At 51.7% G+C, this 23,463-nt stretch overlaps 1 protein-coding gene across 8 annotated transcripts in view; it reads right to left on the minus strand.

Moving 5' to 3' along the window:
• Positions 1 to 18,753, minus strand: part of CA12 (carbonic anhydrase 12) — a 55,551-nt gene extending 36,798 nt beyond the window's left edge. For 3 of the 8 annotated variants that reach the window (XM_032342785.1, XM_032342777.1, XM_032342779.1), the window contains exons 1-3: positions 18,662 to 18,753; positions 18,517 to 18,631; positions 13,384 to 13,404 (exon numbers count right to left, since the gene is read on the minus strand). In XM_032342785.1, the coding sequence (XP_032198676.1) occupies positions 13,384 to 13,404; positions 18,517 to 18,607 (112 nt within the window). In that variant the 5' untranslated portion in view covers positions 18,608 to 18,631; positions 18,662 to 18,753. The remainder of the gene's footprint in view (positions 1 to 13,383; positions 13,405 to 18,516; positions 18,632 to 18,661) is intronic. The other 5 variants (XM_032342784.1, XM_032342783.1, XM_032342781.1 and 2 more) reach the window with 2 other exon arrangements.
• Positions 18,754 to 23,463: the final 4,710 nt, after the last annotated feature.

A 23,463-nucleotide genomic window follows, 5' to 3' on the forward strand; every position in this document is an offset into this window, starting at 1 on the left:
AGCCCTCCCCTCTCCACGCTAATGCACACCACATTCGCACTTTACTTTGCTGAAAGGTCTTCAGTCGCTCCTCAAGGCTTTAAGAGTTATCCCAAGATCTGCAGTGCAGCCCTCAAGCCCGCTGTGATCTCACGTCCTCCAACCTTGGCTTTCCCCACTGCCACCTGTCAAAAATCTGAGGTCCGTGGGCAGGGAGTGGAGGGGGGCGGAGAGCTAAAATTTCACCCAAGCTAACAAGTTATGCTGCCACAGCTTCTTTGCAAAGACACAAGACTCCTGAGTTGGAGAGAAAGGACAGTTTATTACTCACAGCAGTAGCGGAGCAACATTTGCGCCTGTTTGCCAAGCCCGGTTCCACGGGGCGCCACGACGAGGGCTGGGTGACACCTGCACGTGCCAACTGCTCAGCATCATGGCCATGCAACTCCCCGTTTAGGAAATCCCAATCTTCTAGAGCGGCAATCGGCAAGCCCACCCAACTTTACTCCCAAGGGAGACCTTGTCTTTATCTTACTGGGCAGCAAACAAATCTGCTCTCTGCCCTGCAGGGAGATACCCCCTCTAGCCTATAAAATGATCTGCTACGTAAACATCCTTGAAATGATAGTCTGGAACCAAAGCCATCAGCACCTCTTCCCACAGACTTGCTGAAACACCAGAGACCCAGCAGTAAGTCTCCCATCACCACTCCTCCAACACTAGGCAGCCGACACCTGATTGTGTCTGTGCCATGTGCTCTCACTCCCTCTTCAGACCTCTGTGGTCCACCATGGAAAGCCCTGCTCTGCCCTAATTGCATCTGCCCATCCACAGTAACGTTCCCACAGACTCCTTGCCTAGCTCCTTTGTCTTTCAAGAATCAGCTCCTCAGGCAGGCCTGACAGCCACTCTCTCCCCCAAACGGAGGCCTTTCGTGCTCCCTTGGTGTCCACAGCACCAGTGCCTTGGTGTACCAGCACTTAATTTGCTCCACTGTAATTGCTGGCTCACACGGCTGCTGGGCCCTTGGCTGTCAACCCGTTGAAGGCCAGGGCTGTGTCATGCTTATCTCTAATCCCAGGACCAGCCCACCAAGAATAATAAGTTCAGGGCAGGTGGAAAGAATAAGTGAATTGGTGAATAAACCCTTCTTTTCAAGCCACCAGCGCTTTCTTCCTGTCACTTGAGGTCGAGGCAGATGTACAAACTGATGAAGCTGAAAAACTGGCCTGGATGAGGGGTGGGCAGGTATGGGGTTCATAAGCAACTTCCAGATTCTGGGGGAGGAAGCAGAAATGGGTTCACAGGGAGGCCCTCCCCATGTTGCCGGATGGAACACTTTGACCAGCCTTCTCCGCTACACGGACGTGAGGCAGGGCCCCACCCAGGGTCTCCCTGAAACCGTAGCTCCAGCCGAGACCATCCAAACAGGGTGCTTCAGGCTGGGATGCTGAGTGTTCTATTTAGTGATCCAGTGATACAAACTGGATGCATCTTTCACAGGTCTGCGTCCATGCCAAGGACACTGTTTTTCTAAATATGTATTTAGGTGTCTTAGTCAGGAATGTTGTTGTCCCACTTGTGATGGTATTTCAGACTTCAAGTCCGTATTCTCAACATTGTCATCTGGCCATGTCTAGAGACATTCTGGAGCCCTGGCTGGCAGGTGCTACTGGCACCTACGGGGTAGAGGCCAGAGATGAGGCTGTATATCTTGCCATGTGCAGGACAGCCCCCCACAACACAGAATTATCCTGCCCAGAATGTTTGTAGCGCGAAGGCTGAGGCGGCCTGGACTGGACGGACTATTGGGACTGCCTCATTTGGGCATAAGCAAGAAGGGCCAGACCATACAGCGTGGAGGTTTTTCTTGAAGGGACTGGGTACTCTCACTGTGAATCATCCTGGGCCAGAAAGAGGAATAGAGGCCTGGAGACAGGGAAGAGGGAGCACACGAGGACTCTGGGCCAGGAGAGCAAGACTGGTGCCTACGTGATGGTGGGGGACCCATGGGCAAAGGAATGATCATTGCCCTCAGGGAGTACTGTGCACAGACACATCTGTTGAGGATTTTTCTTTTAGACTGACTGTCATCCCAGGGTCCAAACTGAATTTTTTGCTCAATTCCAAGGCTTAATGAGTTTTTTTGGTTTTTTAAAGCTACCATGTAAGGAGCACTCACTAGGTGCCAGGCATCATTCTGTATCAGAGGTTGGCTGCCATGTTCTGGCAAAAGGCAAGATGGCCAGTATTTTATGATTTCTGAGCTGTACGGTTTCTGTCACTACTTGCCAGCCTTGCCTCATTTCGCCACAGCCTCCCAGGAACTGTGTGAATGGTGAGTATGGCTGCGTGCCCAGAAAATTTTATCTACAAAAACAGGCAGTAGGGGGTGCCCGCTTGGCTCAGTGGATGGCTAAGTGTCTGCCTTCGGCTCAGGTCATGATCCCAGGGTCCTGGGATCAGGTCGCACATCTGCTCAGTGGGGAGCCTACTTCTCCCTCTCCCCTGCTAGTGCTCTCTCTCTCTCTGTCAAATAAATAAATAGAGGAGATGACAGAGGCACAGAGGTCTGATGATATATGCCCAAAGTCACAGTGCCAGTAAGCAGCAAGGATGGCCTCCGACCCCAGCCCTTCACACTGGCCACTGTGGCGGCTCCCAAAGTGCCTTAGCGGACACGGAGCCCGGGCAGTGACAGCAGTTACAGGCTGGTGAGTGGTGACCCACAGGTACGTCCTGGGTGTCTGTCCAGAGCCAGAGGGGAAGAACAGTGATGGAGGCATCTGTGACCTTGTCAGTATTCCCTGGGGACTCTGGAAATAATGAAGAAAAGGGATCTGATAAAAGACTCGAACTTTGTACAGTCACCCACAGGGGAACCTGAACTAAAGCAAAGGGTGACTGGCCTCTAAACCTGGACCCGATGTTGACTCAGTTCACTTCCCAGCTTTCACAAGGAGGAAGTGCTTTCCGATAGCTGACCTATTGCCCTCTTGCTGTTTTGCAAAGCTACTCCCCCAGTTTTCCTTTTTTAGTGAGAAAACTGGCTTTTGCATGGGTTTCTCTCACCTGAAATCCTTCTGCAGGCTACTTCCCATCTCCTCTCCCAAGAGGCACAAAGTACAACAGGAAGGTCATGGGCTCAGGAGCCGTCCAGCCAAGGTGCCCATCACAGCTCAGCCACCTACAAGCCGTGCGACCTCAGGCACATCTCCCAGTCGCCCTGAGCTTTGCTCACAGAAGGAAAGCGGCGGCCCCCACCTCCCCCATTCCCATGGTGAGGAATGCACGTGCTAGCATCAGATCGCTGTCCAGAAGTGATAGGCTCCCAAGACATACTGGGCCCCACGTCCTTCTGAGCTAAATTGTCTCAATGCTTCATTTCTCTCTTGAGGGCTGTTTGCCAACCATTTAGAGCAAGCCCTCCCCTTCACCTCACCGGAAAACAGATCCAGGGTTCCCTGTGGTCTCCCTGTACTTGGAATGAGATATGCATGGTGATGCAGCACTGCTTTCTACCTGCTTTAGTCTCGGAAACCCTATCACTCCAGATCAAGTGTTACCCTCTCCCTGGTGCCTTCCCTGACTCCCAGAGTCAAAAATAAACAGAGAGATAAACCGTTCTTCTACATTCACTCAACAAATGTTTCCTGAGCACCTTCCCTGGGCTGGGGTCTGTGCATCTGCCTGAGCAGCCCCTGGGCAGCTACATCCTTTTTCTGGATGACTCTCCCTGAAGCTGGGAAGGGCTCCTTGCTCACCCCCCTGTACCCAGCAGAGGCCCTGGAACACTGCCCTGCTTGCAGCGGGCTTATGCTCACAACAAAACAAAACAAAAAGGAAAACCGCCATTGAGAGAAAAACTTCTCCAGTGGTAACTGGATAAGTTGATCCTCACTGGGAAGCAAGCCCCTGGCTATTAATGGAAGAAGTATCTGTGTTTCATACAGCAGTTATGTGCAAGAAGAATGTTAGGCTCCTACAGCGGAGTTTTCTCCAAGGTGTAACAAGTTTGCTGACCAGGCAGCTTTGCACACTCAGTGTGATTTGTACGCTCAGTCTCACTCAGGGATGGAAATTTCCCAACATCATCCTTACTGGCGGCAGCATCACCAAAAGGTTTGCCAGCAGCCGGGGAGACTCTCGGGGAGCTGCCAGGAGGAAGGACTGAGGAGTCCCTTGGAGATTTCACCTGAGGAGTACCTCTCCGAGCAGGGGGATAGAAACGCCCATGCCATAAGTCAGAAGCCAGCTGAGAGGCGAAGCCCAGTTCCCTGGCTAGGGGATGGCCGTCGTCGTGTGTGCGAGTGTAGACGTATCCCAGGATGCAGCCATGCACATGACTACGGATGCAGGCATGCGTGTGTGCGAGTGTGTGTCTGTGTGTGAGTGACACACATGCCCTCCTTCCCCCAGCACCCAGAGCGGCAGAGCACAGCAGCCTGGCATTCAACATCCCTTCAGTCTTTGCAGGCTGCCCTCATCCCGCAGCGGCCACACTCGCTCAGGGATGATCCTTCTGCCCCCGCCGCCCAGCCCACTCGCTCTGACCCCCTTGTCTGACCAGCTCCACGGTGGTTCCTTCCAGCTCCCATCCCGACTCCCACCACTACGTTTCTGTAGCTGCCCATCCTCTTCCAAAGAATCTGAGAAGGAAATAGATTCAGGGTTACCTCTAGAGGAACCCAAACCAGAGTAACATCCATGTGTTGCCAACAGTAACAATGGCTGGAATCTATTAATTTTTTTCCCCCTAGCAACCACACCGGTCTTTGATCTACATTTCCCATGAGAGTGGCATAAGGAACCATATCCAATGTTTATTATCTATGTCAAAAGGTATTAAGTCTATTGTGTTTTCTTAACCACTAAGCCTTTTGTCCCAATGAGGGGAAGAAAAACAAGTTAATTTGGCATAATTTGTTCTTGGCAAATTCGATTATTTACTTTAAAAAAAAAAAAAAACAACCCTCGCCTTTCCTCAATGGCATTTACACAGTGTCATGATGTGTAGTGTAGGGCACACAACACCTGCTATGAAATAAGCATCTGCCGAACAACCAGGAAAGCACGTGGGATTGGACTCCGGAGACCCAGGTTCTGGTCCTGGCTCGGCGCCTCATCCTCTGTTCGGGCCACTGCGGAACCCTGAGTTTCCCTTGCCTCATTCATAAATAGGACTGTGTCAGTTTCGTCCCCCTCCAACCCCACCCCCCCATCCCAGGGTCACACCTAGGCAGTACGGCAGCCTGGATGCCAGCTGGAACAGACAGACACTCATCCACAAGCAGGGTGCATTGCGTCTACATTTCTATGAGGTGTCAACATTTCCAGCTGAATTACCAACAGGTCAAGACCCCCACTGCCCCTCCCTTGGTTCAGCACCCCCAAGCCCCTCTCCCACATCCCTCTGAACTCCCTGTCTAGCGTTTCACACTCCTTTCACTCTCCACCCTGCGGCCAACGTCCTCCTTCTAAAACGCTTATCTGATCCCCTCAGGTTTCGACTTGGAACATTCCAGCAGTCCCCAGCTGCCTCCAGAATGAGGCCCCCACCTCCTCAGCCGGCTCAGGAGCTCCTCTCGCTCTGGCCCCAGCCTGTTGCCCCAGCCCCTCATGTCGAGTTCCTTGGTCATTCCCAGAACATACCAGCCTAGGTGGTCATGGAACAATTTGTCCCTCAGCCCCCAGTGCCCTTCCATGTCCTGCCCGTCTCCTGGCGAGCTTTCATCTGTCCTCCAGGTCTCAGCTTAGATATCCCCTCCTCTAGGAAGCTTTCTCTAGTCCTTTCCCCAAACACAAAGTGGGGTCTCTTCCGTGCCGCTTCTTTCTGTACTGGAAGGCCCTATCCAATTCATGGTGTCCTCCCAGATTCCCAGTCCCAGCATGACAGATGCCAGCCTCAGGCACCATTTCTTCAGCATCTAGTCCAGTCCCCGGCCCTCAGGATTCATCAGTATGGTAGCATGAGTGTGAGCCCATTACCTTGGGCTAACTGAAAACTTTGATGGGCTTCTGTGTCTGTCTTTGAATAATAACAAATGGGGACAATTAACTATTTCACTAACATATCAATTTGTTATAGAAAATCTTTGAAACAACAGTATCCACAGAGGGCTGTGGAAAAAAAGAGTGGTAGAAAAAGAAGAGTATTACTCTTCTAAAGTCCCTTCTAGCTAAAAATTCCCCAAATCTATCTGCTATAACAATTTGGCTCAGGAGCAGGAACAATAATCTAGAACCTGGAAGGGTAATAGGAGAAAGGTTCTTTAGATCTCTGGGTCATAGGACAATAGACAGTTAATCAATTTGCCCTAGGATTCCTGGTGGCCAAAACTAAAAGGCAAACACAGTCATTTGCATGACTGCCTCAGACTTGCTACAGAGTATCTTTATCAACCTTCAGTCACCTTTCCTCCCTTCCCCACTCCACTTGCAGGTTTCCCTTCTTCTAAGGGACCTTAGAAGAGTGATACTTTTTATCTTTTTACCACCAGGGAGCGGCTGCTATATCACTGGCCAATGTCAGCGCTGCCTGCTTTAGGTAAATCTCACTTTCATCATAACCAAGGAGGCTTTCCGGAGCCAGCTGTCCCAGAAGGTGGGGGAACTGCATGAACCCTTTGCCCGGACTGCCCAGGTGTCCTTCCAAGATCCAGACGGGTCTCATCCAGTTTGCCCAGAAGTCACACGCTGATCTGGTCACAAGTTAATGATTGCAACACCATTTAAAACGTTAAGAGGAGCTTAACAAACTGTGCAGGGCTAGACCAGCTCTGAGTCAACCTTTACAGACAGAAGGAAGTGCTGTCCTTGTATTTGTTCCTTCCTGGTTGGCATAAAATCCAGTGCTTGTCAGGGATTTAGGGAGCTTGCCTGGTCCTTAAAGAAGAACTTTTATTGAAACACACACATACACATATACAGAGCACCCAAATCACTTTGTTTATATACTTGCAATATTATTGAACACTACCAAAAAGTGTACATGAATTGAAAATTGGAAAAAGTTACAGTTGAAAATCAAATATGGTTCCCCATCATTGCTATGTACTGTGTTGGACACTGTACATACTGGCCATTAGTCTTCGACCTCTTTGCTCTTACTGTTTTCACTATTTAATTGTGGAAATTAATCATTTCAGCTCCTTTCCTTGTGTTCTTGGCCTGTGACAGAGGGCTTCTCAGCGAGCATTCGTGGATCAACTACCCTATTTCATTGCTTCCGGACACCACTGATGATCTACCCCTATTTGAGACGCTAAAATATAGGGAAAAAAATGTGTATCTGAGAATCAATGAATTATCGTCTTTGTCCATGGCCACCCGGTGTGGCCCCCGGAAGTCTGGCTGTGCTTCTGGGCTCCATAGTGATGCCTGCACCCTTCACCCCTATGGTGGCCACTGCACAGGAGGACAGCAGCAGAGCAGAAAAGAGGGCCCTCCCTCCCTCCCCAGGAAATTGCTGGAACAATCTCTGATCCATTCTCTTCTTCGTGGAAAACCAGACTTTCCAGTCCCTGCCTGGAGCCTCCTTCACACATCTGCTTTGAAGTCAAGCCTTTTTGGCTTAAATCTTCCTTTGGAGCTAGTTTACCCCAGAGCTCATCTCTCTACGTGCTGAGGATGGGTTGCCAAGGGCTTTCACCAGCTCCTGGAGGGCTGTGCTCTGCCCTCACCTGGATGCCCGGGGGGCACGAAGCAGAAGGGGCAAGTCTAAGCAAAGCCAGAGGCTGACAGGACCCGCTCCTTGCTCTGGTCAGCCCACTCTCACCCTGCAGTCCTAAGGCTTTACTCTGCCTTTGGTGGGTGAGGGCTCCTGCCTGGGGCTGGGCTTACTTAGCTCCAAATCCTAACAGTCCAACCTCTGTTTTCTTCCCAGGTTCAGGGCCTCCACCCTGGCTCCCTTAAGGATCAGCCGTGAGGCTCCCCCGGGGGGCTGGGCTGAGAGGCTGAGGATGTCTCAGGGACTGGTCCCTAGAGGCCAGAAAGCACCAGGGAGATGAAGTCTGACTTCACCGTGGCCTGAAGGACATGGCTAGAAAGAACATCCTGGCCTGTAAGGAGTCTGTATTTTTTGCTTAATCCCTTTCTTACAAAGGAAATGTCCTATTTGTTCAGTAACCCCCTTGCTATTAAAAACTCAGGCAATTCAGCAAAGCATGAAGAAGCCAGCCCTTTCGAACACAGCTCACATTTGTCTGGGGCTACAGAGCTTATGAGGCATTTTCCCACATATTAGCTACTATAATCCCCCCACCCCCATGTGGCGGGGGGCAGGGGGGAGAAAACGGTGATTAGCTGTATTACGTGCTTGCTCTGTACCAAGCACCACCAGCTTCTTTCCCCACATTGTCTTACTTAATCCTCCCTACAGCGGGCCGGTGCTTCTCAGGCTTGGACTGGGGCATCAGAAGCCCCTGGTGGACTTGTGCAAAGAGACTGCAGGGGCGCCCAGCCCCAGCGTTTTTGGTTTGTGGTAGATCTGGGATGGGCCCAAGAATGCGCGTTTCTAACAAAATCAAACAAGGTGCCTTTGCGACTGCTAAAGGGCAGGAGTGAAGGGGTTGGGCTTTTCTCCCCAGCATCCCCCCCAACCTGTTTCACTTCTAGTTCTTCGAGTTCGTTCGGGAAGGGCATCCCAGTCCCCGGGGACACTGAGGCTGCTGAGCCAAACTTCCATTTGGTAGGTGAAAACCCTGAAGTTCAGAAGGGAGTTAAGTTACTTTCCAACAGGTTAAGTTACTTTCCTAAGGCCATTCAGCCAGAAAGCAGCCTCGCAGATATTCATGGAGGTCTGCCTGGTTCTGGGCTCTGTGCACTCTCCAGTTCTGCCTCCCCTTACTCCCCTGCCTCTATACCTACCTCTAGGAACCAATCCTAGCTTCCCTGTTGTTTGAGCCTGCTGGGAAGGCCAGATGCGAACACTGAAATGCAGGCCAAGATGCCCCCAGAACACACAAACCTCAATTCTGCAGCTCGGAAGAGATGAGAAATAATTCTGAGTTGGTGGACCAACCATACCACACCACACCACACCACACCACACCACACCACACCACATCCTAACAGAGCCTGGATGTCCCAACTTCAATTAGCAGTGACTGGAACTACAGCACAGATCAGAAAAATGATAGTGGGTTGGATTGCTAGCCTTAGGGGAAATCCCCCAACACACAAGGATAGGGATTCAGCTCCCTGGTATGAAAAACACGTTCTGGCCTTTCTCGCCTCTGTCCTCAGAGCTCTCTGTGCCTCTTCACATTCATCCTCAGGACGGCAGCTGGACTAGGGGAGAGCTCACGGGGGTGTTTGGCGTTGGCTGACCATCTCTACCTTGGGTAAAGCCGAGACCTGTTTTGTTTTTTTTGTTTTTTGTTTTGTTTTGTTTTTTTTAATTTGACAGAGATCACAGGTAGGCAGAGAAGCAGGCAGAGAGAGAGGAGGAAGCAGGCTTCCCACTCAGCAGAGAGCCCAATGTGGGGCTCGATCCCAGGACCCTGGGATCATGACCTGAGCCGAAGGCAGAGGCTTTAACCCACTGAGCCACCCAGGCGACCCCAAGAACTATTCTTAATGAAATCAGCCTTTTAGTTGCACGTGCCCCCTCACTGCTGTCTCAAGTTCACCCTTGAGCTCCGAGTCTGCCTTCTGAACTGCATTTGGGTGTGAGGCCACGCGGCACCTTTATCCCGACTACAGAATAGAAAGCTGAGAGATTTCCCCCCACCACCACCAGCCTCCCTCCACGTTTCGCGTCTAGTTCTTAGGGTTTGGGAAGGATGTCACGTGCCAGGGAAAGTTTGTGGCAACCTAATATTCCAGCAGATTTGGGACAGAACGTGGGTGGAGGCGGAAGCCTGAAGAACCAGAGGGGTTTGGCTCCATGAAGGATCCCTTCCTGATTCTCAAAGGAAATCCTTTAAGACCGGGAATCTCTGGTCTGGGATGAAGGAGAGAGAGCAGCACGAGGAACGCAGCGGCAGTGCCTGGGTCCTGCGGAGTCCTGCCGGAGCCCAGGACCTTGCCACCACAGCAGAGAAGCTGGGCAGGAGGGCCTGTGAGGGGCTGCAGCCCACTGTCTGGCATCCCCAGGCCAAGCCACCATCATTCCTGAGTTCCCTGCGTGGGGATGGAGGGGCTGGCCCCGAGGGGTACCTACCCTGCAGGTAGGGCCCTGGACTCCAGGAGAGGTGGATGTCTCCAGGAGGAGGGCCTGGCTTCCCTGTTCCCCATCCATCCCCTCTCCTTTGAAGGCTTATCTTATTCCTCCCAGATCTCTAGAGACAGTGACATCTGCTTCTGAGCGAGCTCACATCTGGGGAGCCCCAACGCAACGTCTGGTGTGCTCAGGATTGGAGCACGGGGCCCACTCTCTGCTCACATGATGTGCTCTTAGGTCCTTAATGCCAACACAGTCATTCTTTTTGGTTGCTCTGTTGTTTTGAACACACTAGGGTTTTTTTGTTTTTTTTTTTTTTTTGGTTTTTGTGGGGAAGGGCCAAAAAACCTTCCAGGGTAAGGATGACTCTCCCTGCCAGCTGGAATTTGTTAACTCTTTTATTGACTACAACAGACATACCCAACAGTGTGTCATCAGTGAACAGTGAACAGCTTGATGACTTCTCACCGCCTGAACACAGCCCCCACACCAAGGAACAGAACATAGCCCGCACCCACCTTGTACCTCCTTCCCGTCACCCCCACCGCAGGAGGGCACCTGCGACCTTGACTTCTAACAGCAGAGATTTCACTTCGGCAAGCTGGAGTTGATCATTTGCTCACAGGGCAACCTGACTTGCCACTGCCCCCCGGTTCAGGGTGGAGGAGCTGCTGGGGCCCAGCAGGACTGATTTGGGACTGGTTCCCGGTGGGGATGGCCTGCTCAGCAATTCTAAACCCAGGACACAGTTACCTGCTGCTTCAGCCACCCCAGAGAGGTGCACAGGGGCAGGGTGGGCCCCAGCTTGACCACCAGAAGGTCCTCCCGTCTCCAGGCAGGTCACCAGGAAATCAGCCTGGTGACTTTGTGGAGGGGAAACAGGAGTAGGGTTCTCTTTCCATGTGCTTCTGGAAGTCCTACCCTGTGTTCCAAGCCATGGGAGGCCTCTGGATCAGGATGACTCAGCAGCATCTACGTGCAAAGTAGCTGAGGTCTGCACCCTGGGAAAGCCAGCACGTGACATCTGGCTCGACTTGCCAGTGCCGCCCTCAGGGCTTGGAACCCGTTTCCCCCCCAACACCTATGCCAGGCCCTCTGTTTCCCTGTATGACTCTGAGCACTGGTGCCAGCTGCCAGCCTGGACCTGTCTGCCTCCGCCGCCCTGGCCTCCCTGCATCTGTCCTCCTTCACCCAGCCCCCCGAGGGCTGACCCCACATCATGTGCATTCAGTGCACTCAACAAAAGCCAGATTTTCTCTGCACTCAGCCTATGCATGTCCCACACCATTCGACTCTGCCCTCTGCTTCCTCAGCACGGCTCCAGTGGTGCAGGGGATGTGGGAGGGAGGGCCGGCCAGAGTGAGCGGTCAGGAAGCAATGCTTCTGCGCTGCTCCCGTCACCCCCCAACATGGTCCAGACTCTGCTGAGTCTTCCTGAGTCAAGTATTTTTCCTGCCTCTCCTTCCGTCTGCCTGCTATCCCCAAGCTGGATGGGAAGACATCAAATAGGAACTGTGCAAAGGCCAGAGCTCTTCCTGTCCCCCATCCTTCCCACTTCATTCCTCTCTGCCACGTGACTCTCCCTAAAACACAGATGACTCCCTGCGCTGCCCCTTCATCTCTGGGACAAAATGGGAAGGGTCCAGCCTGCCCCTGCCCATGTCTTCCCCTGTTCGACCCAACATCTCTTTCTGACCTTAGAGTTAATCGCTTCCCTAGAACACTTTCTGTGGATGTTGCCCCACATCCCCCAAATACCATCTTGTTTCTTGCCTCAGCTCATGGGATCCATCATCATCTTGGCCATCAGCACTTCCTTCCTACCCCCACTGAATCCTCTCCATCCTCCAAGGTCCAGAGGAAAGCCCTCCCCCTCCAGGAAGCCCTCCTTGGCCATCCAGCCCGAGCACTCTCTTTCCTCGGAACCATCAGAGCACTGAACCTTTATTCCCTACCTGCCATTTTCAGCTTTGAACCGGGAGCTGCAAGTTCTTCCACTACAGAGCACAGCCCTTCTCATCACCCACCCACTTAGCGGCATTTCTTGCACAAGTAAGTACGTAAGGGATATTAGTAACGATGGAGCCATGCAACGCCAGAGCCGAGGAGACCTTGGCCTGTAGGTGGTTGGTGAATTAGCACAGTGAATTTTCTGTGCCTCCCAGGCTAATAAACAGCCAAAGCCTAGCTTTTGAAAATCTAAGTCAGACCTTTCTGTGGATTCTGCTTCTGCTGGGATCAACTCCTCTGCTGGTCACCCCTCCTCCTGTGTCAAGGAGGCCAGTTCCAGCCTCCTCTTTCTGGAACAGTCTATCTTGCCCAGTGCTCCTGACTGCCCCTCACAAGACATGAATGTCCTTGCACTTGTCCGTGCACCCGGGGCACCACCTCCCATTCCCACCCCAGTTGATGACCAGGTTCCCAGTTCATTTCATAATACCAGCTGAACTGATTGCAAGCTGCTTATTTTGCTGGTCTGCCCGAGATGTCAAATGTCGTTCTTGACCCAATCCCCCCAAACCCCGCTGCATACATGGTGTCCCAGTAAGGACGGGCCCTCACCACCTCGGAACTCCACGTACTGACGAACATGGCAGCAAGACGTTAATTCTAGACACGCGGACAGCTGAAATTCTGGGGCCTGAGCCAACTTCCAGAAAGGAGCCCTTTATTCTTTGTTTATTGTAGAATAAATGTCCTATGGTGGAGAAGGTCTCTGTCCCACCCAAGGCCCCTGCAATCTGGAGTAACCTAGGCACAGTCACCTGGGAGGTTTGGTAGAAATCCTTGCAGGACTCTGGAAAGCCGAACGCTAGGATTCAGAGTTTGAGTGCACAGGGCAGGCTCCTGTGCTTGGAGAAAGTACCACACACAGCCTGTGCGAACAGTTCTTTAGAGAAGCCTTCTTATTCTCTTCATGATATCAGAGTCACTATTCTCGACCTCCGCGATAACCTCCGCAGATCACAGCATTTTGGGCTTTTTCATTAAATACAACGGTCTCCTCCAAAAAGTATCTAAGGGGACGCCTGGCTGGCGCAGTTGGTGAAGGGTGCGACTCTCAATTTCGACTCAGGTCATGATCTCAGGGTCATGAGATCGAACCCCATGTCAGGCACATGCTCTATGCGGAGTCTGCTTGAGATTCTCTTTCTCTCTGCCCCTCCCCCGCCCCGCTCGGGCTCTCTAAAGTAAATCAATCTTTAAAAAAAAAAAAAGTATTTAAGATCTCTACTTACCAAAATAGCTCCACTTGGATCCTGCAAAGAACAAAACAAAATAAAGTAAGTACCACAGAGCTTGAGCCAGCGAGAGAAAACGCTATAGATCGGATTTTGAAATGGGTGCGGCTGGAAAGGAGGTGGATGCCCAGATGGCAGACTTTGTCAGAGTCTGCGTCAGATCAGCCGCTTCCCAGAGCCGCTGTACACCAGAGGGGGGCACGGGGCAGTGACTGGGAGCCGGGACTCACGAGTGAAGGAGGGGGCTCCTTGATTAGAAGCCTTTCAGATCCTAGAGAAGCCAAATTTTATCTTCTGAATATGTGTTTAAAAAAAAAAAATTCACAAGTTGCAAAACCCAAAAACTCCCAAAGGGTACACAGTAAAAGCTCTTCCTCCCACTCAATCTCCCTGCTTCCAGAAGAGAGAGCCAGTTTGATGAGCTGCTGGGAGCATTTTCACAGTGTGACTACTCACACGTACGTAATCACATTTTTTCTGCCCATTTCTGCACACAGATGTCAGCATACTGGAAACACTGTTAAGCCTCTTGCTTTCTCCCACCAAACAAACACACCCTGGAGAGCCGTTCACATCAGTCCGTAAAGAGGAGAAAACTTTCCTCCAAAGGAAAAGTTTTTCTTTGAGGAAGCTGCCACCCTCCCCCGAGTTAGAATTCCAGGGGTGGAGAGAATGCGTAGGAGAGGCTCTGCCAGGAATATCATGGAAGTCACCTACCACCTCCCACTGCACACCCTTCACGCACAGAAGTCCCCCGTTCCTACATCCAAACATACTTAGGAAAAAAAAAATGTTGCAGGTTGCATGCTTGGTACCCTGCCTGAAACCTCCCTCTTCACCTCACAGAGACCCTGAGACTCAGGGTATCTCAGAGGACACACCCAGTGAGAGGGACTCTTCAAATTCCAAATGCCTCTCCTGGCTTCTCATGGCACCACGATGCCTGGCCCACAGGGTACAGTCAGAAGTGGAAGGTTCTCACCTCCCCTTTCTCTCCTGGGAACTGATTTGCAGTAAAACCTAACTGACCAGCAACCTTCAACCTTAACCACAACTGAGCATTACCTATTCGAGTCAATGGTGATTTTTAAAAGCGAAAAGAGGATTTTGCTGCTTTTGCAGAGCTAGTTTAATCTCATGGTTTTCTGTAGTTCTGGTTCCTTTCTTTGCCTCCATGCTTTTAATTAATTTTGTTTTTAATTTTGAAAATGGTAATAGCCAGTTACACTTGGACATGGTTTAAAGCATCAGATGGTTCTACAAGGCTTTTTAATAAAGCAGTCCCCTGAACCCCTCGCTAGTTTCCTGGTCCCTAGGGCACCTTGAAGCCTTTTTCAATTTGGACAGTATCTCCAGATCCCAATAAAACAGGCCTGTATGGTTCCTCCCTGATTTGTGTAGGGTTGAGGTATTACCGACCTCCTCCCCAGAAGAGAAGCAGCGAGGTCCCCAAGGGGCCACCTGCAGCCATCACCTTGCTTTATCCATAAGCAAATGAAAGTCCCCTGCCATGCAGTGGAAGACCAGTGTCTGCGAAGAAGTGTCTCTGCACATTTGCCAGGCCCTCCAGTAAACTCGGGAACTCTCTGAGTCTCCTTCTCCATCTTTCGGGTAGTGCAAGGAGTGAGGAGGCTGGTGTTCAAGCACCTTTGAATATCTGGTGAGTACTTCCAGACCTCTTCCTCACAAAAATGCCCACAGGCTTGGACACACAAAATTTCATGTATGATTAATTTCAAGAGGTCCACAGAACCCCCTAAAACCTGCTATGCACCCCAGGAGAGTTAAGAGTCCCAAGATTAACCGGAATTAGCAATTAGATGAAGACAGGCAGAACCAAACCCCCCAGGGAATGAACTGCCAGCCTGTTGGCTGAAACGACCCTAAAAAGGAACAAGGAAGGCATTGCCTTGGAACCAAGCTCCAACCTCTTTTCTGAATCTCTCCAGGCATTTTTGCCTGAAAATGTTCTGGATTTCAGAACTAGTTCTGGAATTCAGAGCTAGAAGAATCCAGACCATTGCCACTTAGCTGGGCAGAGCACTTGGAAGCTCAGCACACAAACATTCACAAGTAATCGGGGAGTCCGTCCTCACGGCCACCAAAAACACGACTGCTGCCTCCCAGCCGTCCGGCCTGGGCCAGGAGTTTAACGGCACCTGCCCCCGAATCAAATCATCGCCTTTACTATTCCACCTCTTCCGAGCTCTCCCTACCAAAGCTTGCTACACCGTCTCCCCTGTCGGTCTTGGCTCATCCTCAGGTGTGGCATCCAGGTGATACTGCAGGAAGCTCGGGGACCGGGCCACAGAGTGGACATCGGGGACTGAGACCTCCAGTGGTGACACAGGACCGGGGACGCATTCTTTAAAAGTTGCAGCATCCGGTGTAAACTTTCCTGCCTTCCTCTCTCTGAGCAAGCCCACCTGGTCCTCAGGCCTTGGTGCTTTGGGTATAAATGACAGTGTCTGGAAGGACTGGGGAGCTGGAGGCTGGAGAGAAGCAGCTCTGTCCAAGGAAAGGGGGGGGGGTCCATCAGATGAAGGTCAGGACCCAGCCTGGTCTCTCTTCAGCTCAGAACTGACCGGAGGAAGACTCCCTAAGGGATATGCATATGCACGCGTGTTTGTTTTATTTGGAAATAGCGCCTCACGGTTCCCGCCTCCTGTTTAGGGCAGGAGTCCTGACCACACGCAGGAGGCAGGCCAGGCCAAGGCCCCTGCAGCTACACCTTGGAGGCTTCCTGAGGGAACAGGCTTTGCCAGGAGGGACATTTTGTCTCTTCTGTGTGGGAGACCTGGGAGGCCCAGCATGATGCCTGTTAGAACCTGCAGGCCTACTCTGTACCGGGCAGGGAGAAGGTCTGAGTGCTCACCTAGGAAGTGGGACAGACAAGGATCCAGGCCAGGGGTTCAGGGCCCTGCCTGCTTCCTGCTCTGGATGCTAGAACCTTCTCTGAGGAACCGTCACGAGGACAGCCAGAGACTGCCCAGCTCTCCAACCAGGTTCAGGCAGAGCAAGCTCCACAGAAATCACTGAAATGTTTCCCACAGCAACTAAGCATTCCAGGGTTTTCTCCAGAAGACATGTGACCTCACCTTCTTTTGCTCCCTCCTCCCCACTCCAGTCATTTTTTTCACACATTCCCCGGTGCCAAATGTTGGGAGTTTAAATGCTCGGGGAGGGCAGACTACACTTTGGCCTCATTACCTAGCTTAACCCCCTCCACTCCCCACCTTGGGTTAATACTGACACGCTACATCTCGGTGACCTTTGCTTTGACCTTGTCCCCTGAGGCAGTTAAGCAGCCAAGAAAACTACAGGAGGAATAACAGAATAAAAACGGTGTTCTTAGAACCTGGGGGTAGGCAGGCTGGCTACTCAGTGTGGGGTGAAAGTGGCTTTTTGCCTGCAAGGTCCCCCATCCCAACTGGGAGAATGGGGAGGGTGGGAAGGCAAAGGAGGGGCGGGAATGGGAAAGGGCAGGCGCAAGGGCAGGGGCTAGGGAGAGAGGGAGGAGAGGGAGGGAATGACAAGGCAGGGGAAGAGAGGGAAGGGGGGAGGAGCTGCCCCAGAGTGAAGGCAGTAACAGGCCTTCTGGAAAGAGCCAATGAACGGCTGTTTCTCGCCCGTCTCTGAGCACCTTGGAGCAGAACTTCAGATCCCTGTGCAGTTTTCTCAAAAGAGGAATATATGTCAAAGTCTACAGTTTTAAAAATTAATTTCCACTTTCATATAACCACTTTCTCCCACCAAAAAAAAATTTTTTTTTTTTTTAAGAGCCGAGCATAAGGTTTGAACTCATGATCCTGAAATCAAGACCTGAGCTGAGATCGAGTCTGGTGCTTAACAAACTGAGCCACTCAGGTATCCCCCAACCCTCTTTTTCTCCCGGACCAGACAAGGGAAATAATATCAACCAAATCTTGCCAGCCAGCGGATTTAAGTTGAATTAAGAGTAATGCCAACACTGCGACAGGCCAGCTCCCCCCCCCCTCCCTCCCACCCAGCCTCCTTGACACAGTGACCTCCAGCAGAGAAGGAGGCTCTGAGTTTTCATGCTACAGAGCAGGATCAATTTCCCACACCACGTGTCCGGTGTCCGGCAAGGGCAGATCCATTTCCAGCCATCACAGTCACTTTCAGCCCTCCTACAAATGTTTCAGCCTAACCTCAGCCCAGGACCTCCACTCAGGAATGGTGGAACCTACAAATGTCCTCACAACTTGAAACAAACTCCATCAAGGGCAGGAGCTACCATTAGTTACCCTGGAAGTTTCCACAAAAGTCACTACCTACTCCCAGAAAAGTGCTCCCCCAGCAGTTGGAGAGGCAGGCAAAAGCTTGGCATCCTCTTATTGCTCCTAAGGATTAACTAACCCTGACCTTGGCCATGCACCCAAACTCACGGGAATTAACTAACCTTGACCTTGGCCACGCACCCAAACTCACTGCCATGACCGGAGCCTCCGGTTCAGGTCCCCACACCTCCTCCTGCCATCCCGTTGGGCACCCTCAGCCTCCAGCCTGTCAGGGTTAAGAGCCCTAATTACACTCAGAAGTGAGGTGTGTATGCTCTTCTGAGTGCACACACACTCACGGTCAAGATAGTAGAGCCCTTCTGGAGAAAAACAATGATTAAGAATGGGATGCATCATCCCCTTGACTTGGAGGTAAAAATGGTAAAGAAAAGCATCCACCACTGTGGGGAGGTGCTGCAGCTGGGGCCCGGCAAACCCTTGGGGCTAATCAGGCGGCTCCAACGCCACATTCACTCCTCGACCACCTGCACATGGATCGTGGATGGGGCACATTTTAAATCTTGGTTCCCTTTCTCTTACTCTTTAGCAAGCTCCCCACCACCCCTCCAGACCTGGGGAGAGCTCCAAGAATTCACGAGCATGCTTTCATCCCAAGACAACGTGCTTCCGCCCACTGCAACAGGTCGTGCCCGCCTAAGGAAAACGAATTTTCCAAAAACGCCTTTTCCAATTTGTCCAAAAATACGCCCCTGGAGAGTATGCTTCCCCGAAATGATTCTGCTTTTGCATTAGTGAGGCCCGCAGGCAGTCCTCCAGCCAGGTATGGCTGCGCGCTCGGGACCGAGGGAGGAGGAGGCGGACACTTTACCGTGGAGCGGGGCCGGGGCTGCCGGCTGTTCCAGTAAGCAGAGGAGCAGGAGGACGGCGGCGGCGGCGGCGGCGCGCAGGCTGCAGGACATCGCGCGTGGCGGGGCAGGGCAGGGCAGGGCAGGGCAGGGCAGGGCAGGGCAGGGGCCGGGCCGGGGTCAGGGCCAGCGCGCAGCCGGGGTTCCCGCTGCGTCTGTTCCCGCGCTGGGGACCTTGTGCGCAGCCCCGCAGTGCGAGCGCGTCTGCTCTGTGGGCGCCAGGCGCCGCGCGGGCCGCTTTTATAGAGCTACTCAGCCCTAAACACATGATGTCACCATGTGCGGGGGGCGGGAGGGGTGGGTGGAGAACGCCCTGCCCGCAGCAGGTCCCGAGCCCCGGTTGCGAGGTGAGTTGTAGCCTGACTTCAGCCGCGCTCCGCGGGACCGCGCTCACCTGGGAACCCGGGTCTCTCCGTGGGAGCGGCGGGCAGGGCTGGGGGAGCCGCCTATCCTCCCCGCCCCACCCCAGGAAGGGTGCGTCCTGGCTCCTGGGGTCGCTGCCTTGGTCTGTCGCAGACCTTACTGACAAGCCCCCTAAGTATAATGCCACGTGGAAAAGAACCTCCTTCAGATCCCCCACCCCAGTCGTGTCCCAGGCCCACGTTAGGGACTGGATAGGAGAGCAGAGAGGGTGCGTTCCAGCTCAAACTGCAGATGGTACAGTGCAGCCTGATAAGGTCTTGCATTTTCCTTTGGACACAAAGAAATTCATTTAGAATAGGTAAATAGCACAGCGCGGGTGCGCGGTGAACAGCTTTCCGAAGCAATTAGACTGACCCTAGTAACACATAAGTGGCTTCACAATATCGGTCCGTTCTCTAGGAAGCTGGGGGAGGGGGAGCCCTTCTGCGGGTTAGCAGTGGAAGAAAAAGACCTGTTTATTGAGTACCTAGGATATGTCAGGCACTGTGCTAGGCGTTTTGCATTGGGGTCTGGGTTTGGCTTCCAGTGCATATTATCATCACCTGTTGCTCATTTCTGCCCGGTTTTCACACATTTGTGTATTAAGTATACGTAGCATACATGGAGTCAGATACGTGTGGCTCTGATCCCCCTTTGAATTCAGTCCATGTTCACTTGTTAAGTCAGAGGTTTTATTAACCTAGTGATAAACCTTCCTCTTGCTGTTACTGCCACTTACTGTGCCCATTATCCTTGTCACTTGTGCTTCTGGCTTCCCTGGGCCTCCCAGTGTCTGCTCTGCTCCCCATGCTGGTCTCCGGTTTCCTTCCTGCTCTGCGACCTTGCCTCTTCTCTTGGCTCCTTGCTGCCTATAGACATGCTTGACTTGTTTGACCTATAGACATGCCTATAGACTTGCTCAACCACATGGTCTGAGGAAGGGTACTCACCCAGCCCTGGTACGTCACCCCTGATTTTGCCAGTTGGCCCATCCTGCCCTATTCTCTTGGCCACCGCAGCCTGACCAGCCTCAGCTCTCTCCCGTCTGTGCTGACTCTCAGCCTACGCGGACTCTCAAGCCGGCCTCAGCGCCCAGGGAAACCACTTGTCCAAGCAGGGTTTGGAGGGATAGAGCAGCTTCCGTGAGAGAGTCACCGGGAAGCACATGCCATCCGCATTAGAAGGGGTGCTACTGTTCTGTCCCTATCAGCTCAGCGATTGTTTGTGTTCATAAAGAGCTCCGAAGTCTTTTTAAGGAAGTAGTTACAAAGACAATCTTGTTACCAGCACTTCCAGACCACAGCAGGCTTAAGGATGACCTTTTCTGCTTGCAACTCTTGATAAAGAACCTTGAATGAGCTCCAGAGCAGTGAGAGAGCTGTTCACTTGTGGCTCTTAAGACATTCCTGCCTCTGATTTGTCATCAAGGGCTTAAGGAAATTTACTTGAAGGACACAAGAGATAGAGAAGAGCCCCTGCGGCTTTGGAGATGCACAGACTAAACCCAAGCAGATGAAATCATTCATCCCCAGCTCACGACAAGACACAGGGAAACTGGGCCACGTACACACATTTGGTTACTCTCAGTTCACGTGTTTTCCCATTATGTCTGGTAAACATTAAGTTTAGTTTGTCCTGGAACATGCATCCCCAAGTGTTCTTCAAGAATCCCCAGAGAGGGGCACCTGGGTGGCTCAGTGGGTTAAAGCCTCTGCCTTCAGCTCGGGTCATGATCCCAGGGTCCTGGGATCGAGCCCCGCATCGGGCTCTCTGCTCAGCAAGGAGCCCGCTTCCCCCTGTCTCTCTGCCTGCCTCTCTGCCTACTTGTGATTGCTGTCTGTCAAATAAATAAATAAAATCAAAAAGAATCCCCAGAGATGGGGGAGATTAGATAAAAGTGGGGGATGGATGTAATAGAACAGTAAGGCAAGATTGTGAACTGGGTTTGTTGGGGAAAAAGGAGAGGGTTGGATGTTTACTCCTTGTCTGAATCAGAGATGTGGTTAATTAGTAAAGAATGAATAGCAATTAAAAGAGAATTGAGGGAAAAAAAAGAATTGAGGATATAAACTGAGACTCAATTGCCCTAAGTGCTTTGGGTTTTTTTTTGTTTGTTTGTTTGTTTGTTTTTGTTTTTGCAGGGCATCAGAAGGGTAGAAAAGCAAACAGAAATGGATGGAATGGCCAATCTTCTAAAGTACTGAAGCTGAATGTCAAGCACCCCCCTCGCCCCTGCCCCTAACAAACAGCACAAACCTAACCGACTTAAGTTCCCAGCTCTGGGAATCTTTCCTGCCAGGGGCTCTGCTCCCTGAGGCCCGTGTAGCCAGACACGTCTGGGCTCGCTTTGCCATCATCAGATGGGGCGCTCGTCAACCAATAACTAAGCCATTGCTCAATGGACTAAGGTGGAAAGGAGATCTTCAAGCACTCAAACTGTGGCAGCTGGCCACCAAATGACATGCCCAGACAGAAGGCTCCAAGGAGAGGAACTCCTATACAGTGTCACCACTGGAATCAACAAGAGGGCAAGGCTGACGACTCAAAGGGCTGAGGAGTGCAGAGGAAAGGAGCCCACGATGTGGTGTCTGGAGGTCTGGGCAGAAGGGCCTGTTCTACCACTACTTACTGAATGGCCTTGACAGTGGTACCACCTCTCGAAACTTCAGTTTCCTCATCTCTAAAGTGCAGATTGTCATCCCAGCTCTTGGGTCGCTAACAGAACTGAGATCTGGCTGGAAGGAGATAAGGCAAGTGGGAACTTTTCTGTTCATTATTCACCCTGGGTGTGCCAGGCACTGTGCTAGGCTTCATCCTTGCTCTCGGAGAGTGTATAGATGTAAAATGATCTCATGAACAATTATATAATTATTATGAGAATAAGTGTGATACAAGGTTGATTTATAGCCAGAAGGGATCCCCTCTGTCCCGGTTCAGTGAGGGGAGACATCAACAATGTAAGAATTCGATTCTGTGACTTCATAAAACCTTTGAAATGCATAGTTAATACCGGGCTTCTCTTTCTCAAAGCTGGCCCCACTCGCCCACACTCAAGCTAGCCTTGGCCTTCAGACATAATAAAGCCCGTAGAGAGACTGCAATTTCTCAGGGTAAGAGTTAACCCTTCAAATGGGGTCACTCAATTGGGAATCCTAAAGAAAGGACTCGTATGAAGAGAATTAACATTCATTGAGTACCTGCTGTTTGCTTGACACTGTGCTTGGGACTTCATTCTTCCAGCAACCTGTGGGGAGGGTGTTAGGTTTACCGTTTTACAGATCAAGTATCTGAGGCTTGGAGAAGTTCAGTCCTTTCCTTGAGTGAGGCTTTTGAGTGGTAGAGACTGAGATGATGAGACTCGACCAGATGATTCTCTGTCTCCGCTGCCCAGGAACGCTCTTCTCACAACTCACCTAGCAGATACCTTAGATGGGGCTGTTCTGCTTCTGGAACCTGCTGAGATGAGGTTGCTCAGATCATTTATTTGATGATGAGGGACACAGTGCACCAGTTCTATGAAATCATGCTCAGCATGGGACACGGCTGTGTCCTTCTCCCCAGTCCCCATGGGGTGACTGAAAGCCTCTGCCCCCTGATCAATGCAGAGCACACCTGCCAAAGTGTGGGACAAGGAGCCTGAGACCACAGAGCTCTGATTCTGCACAGTTCTCCAGTCAGTGAGAACAGGAGCCTGACTGCATTGTTCCTGGTTTTGTCAGTGAACTCTGCTTTGACCAAGGAAAGGGGGATGGAGGAAAGCGGGGGGGGGGGGGGGGGGGGGGGGGAGGAAAGGGAAGTAGAGGGGGGAAGGGAAAAGAAGAAAGATGGAAAAAGCCAAGGGATTTCCTTTGACTAGGTAGTGACAGGTCTCACATGGACCCGTTGATCCTAGTCTAGCAAATGTCTAGGTCTCAAAATGCAGTCACTTTTATAGCTTTATTCATATCCACTCCGGCGCTTGTGCAGCCGTGGCCTGGAGTCATCACCTCTGTGTGAACCCTGGGTGCCCTGCTCGGTTTCAGGCAGGATCAGCTGCCGGGCAGAGCGACCTGCAGGAGAGAATGCTGAACTTGTGACTCTGCCAGGAGCGATCTCTAGGCCCATAGCAAATCTCCTGGCTAGCGTCGGCCTCGGTTTTCGGATCTCTAAGTTGAAATAAGAATGTCCGACCCCACACTGGGTTGTGAGTGTGTGGCGAGACCGGAGATGTGGAAGTGCTTTGGAAAACCAAATAAGAGGACCTGACACATACAAGATATTGCTGAGAGAGAGAGGGCTCGAAACAAAGGTGGTTTTGATCTCAGCCTTGGTTTACCAATCGAAGGAAACAAAAAACCGGATTCCAACAAGAGACTGTAAGTTCTCATTCTGCCCCTGCCCCCAGTTACCATGGCAGCTTGTGACTCTGTTCCAACCACTTGTCCACTGACTCCTGTCACGATTGCTTCCACTGAGTGGGGAATTGTGGCTCACCATCAGGATTTTTATAAAGCCCTCTTCGTGATTAA

This window comes from Mustela erminea, chromosome 5, assembly GCF_009829155.1.
Source record: "Mustela erminea isolate mMusErm1 chromosome 5, mMusErm1.Pri, whole genome shotgun sequence".
Classification (NCBI taxonomy): Eukaryota; Metazoa; Chordata; class Mammalia; order Carnivora; family Mustelidae; genus Mustela; species Mustela erminea.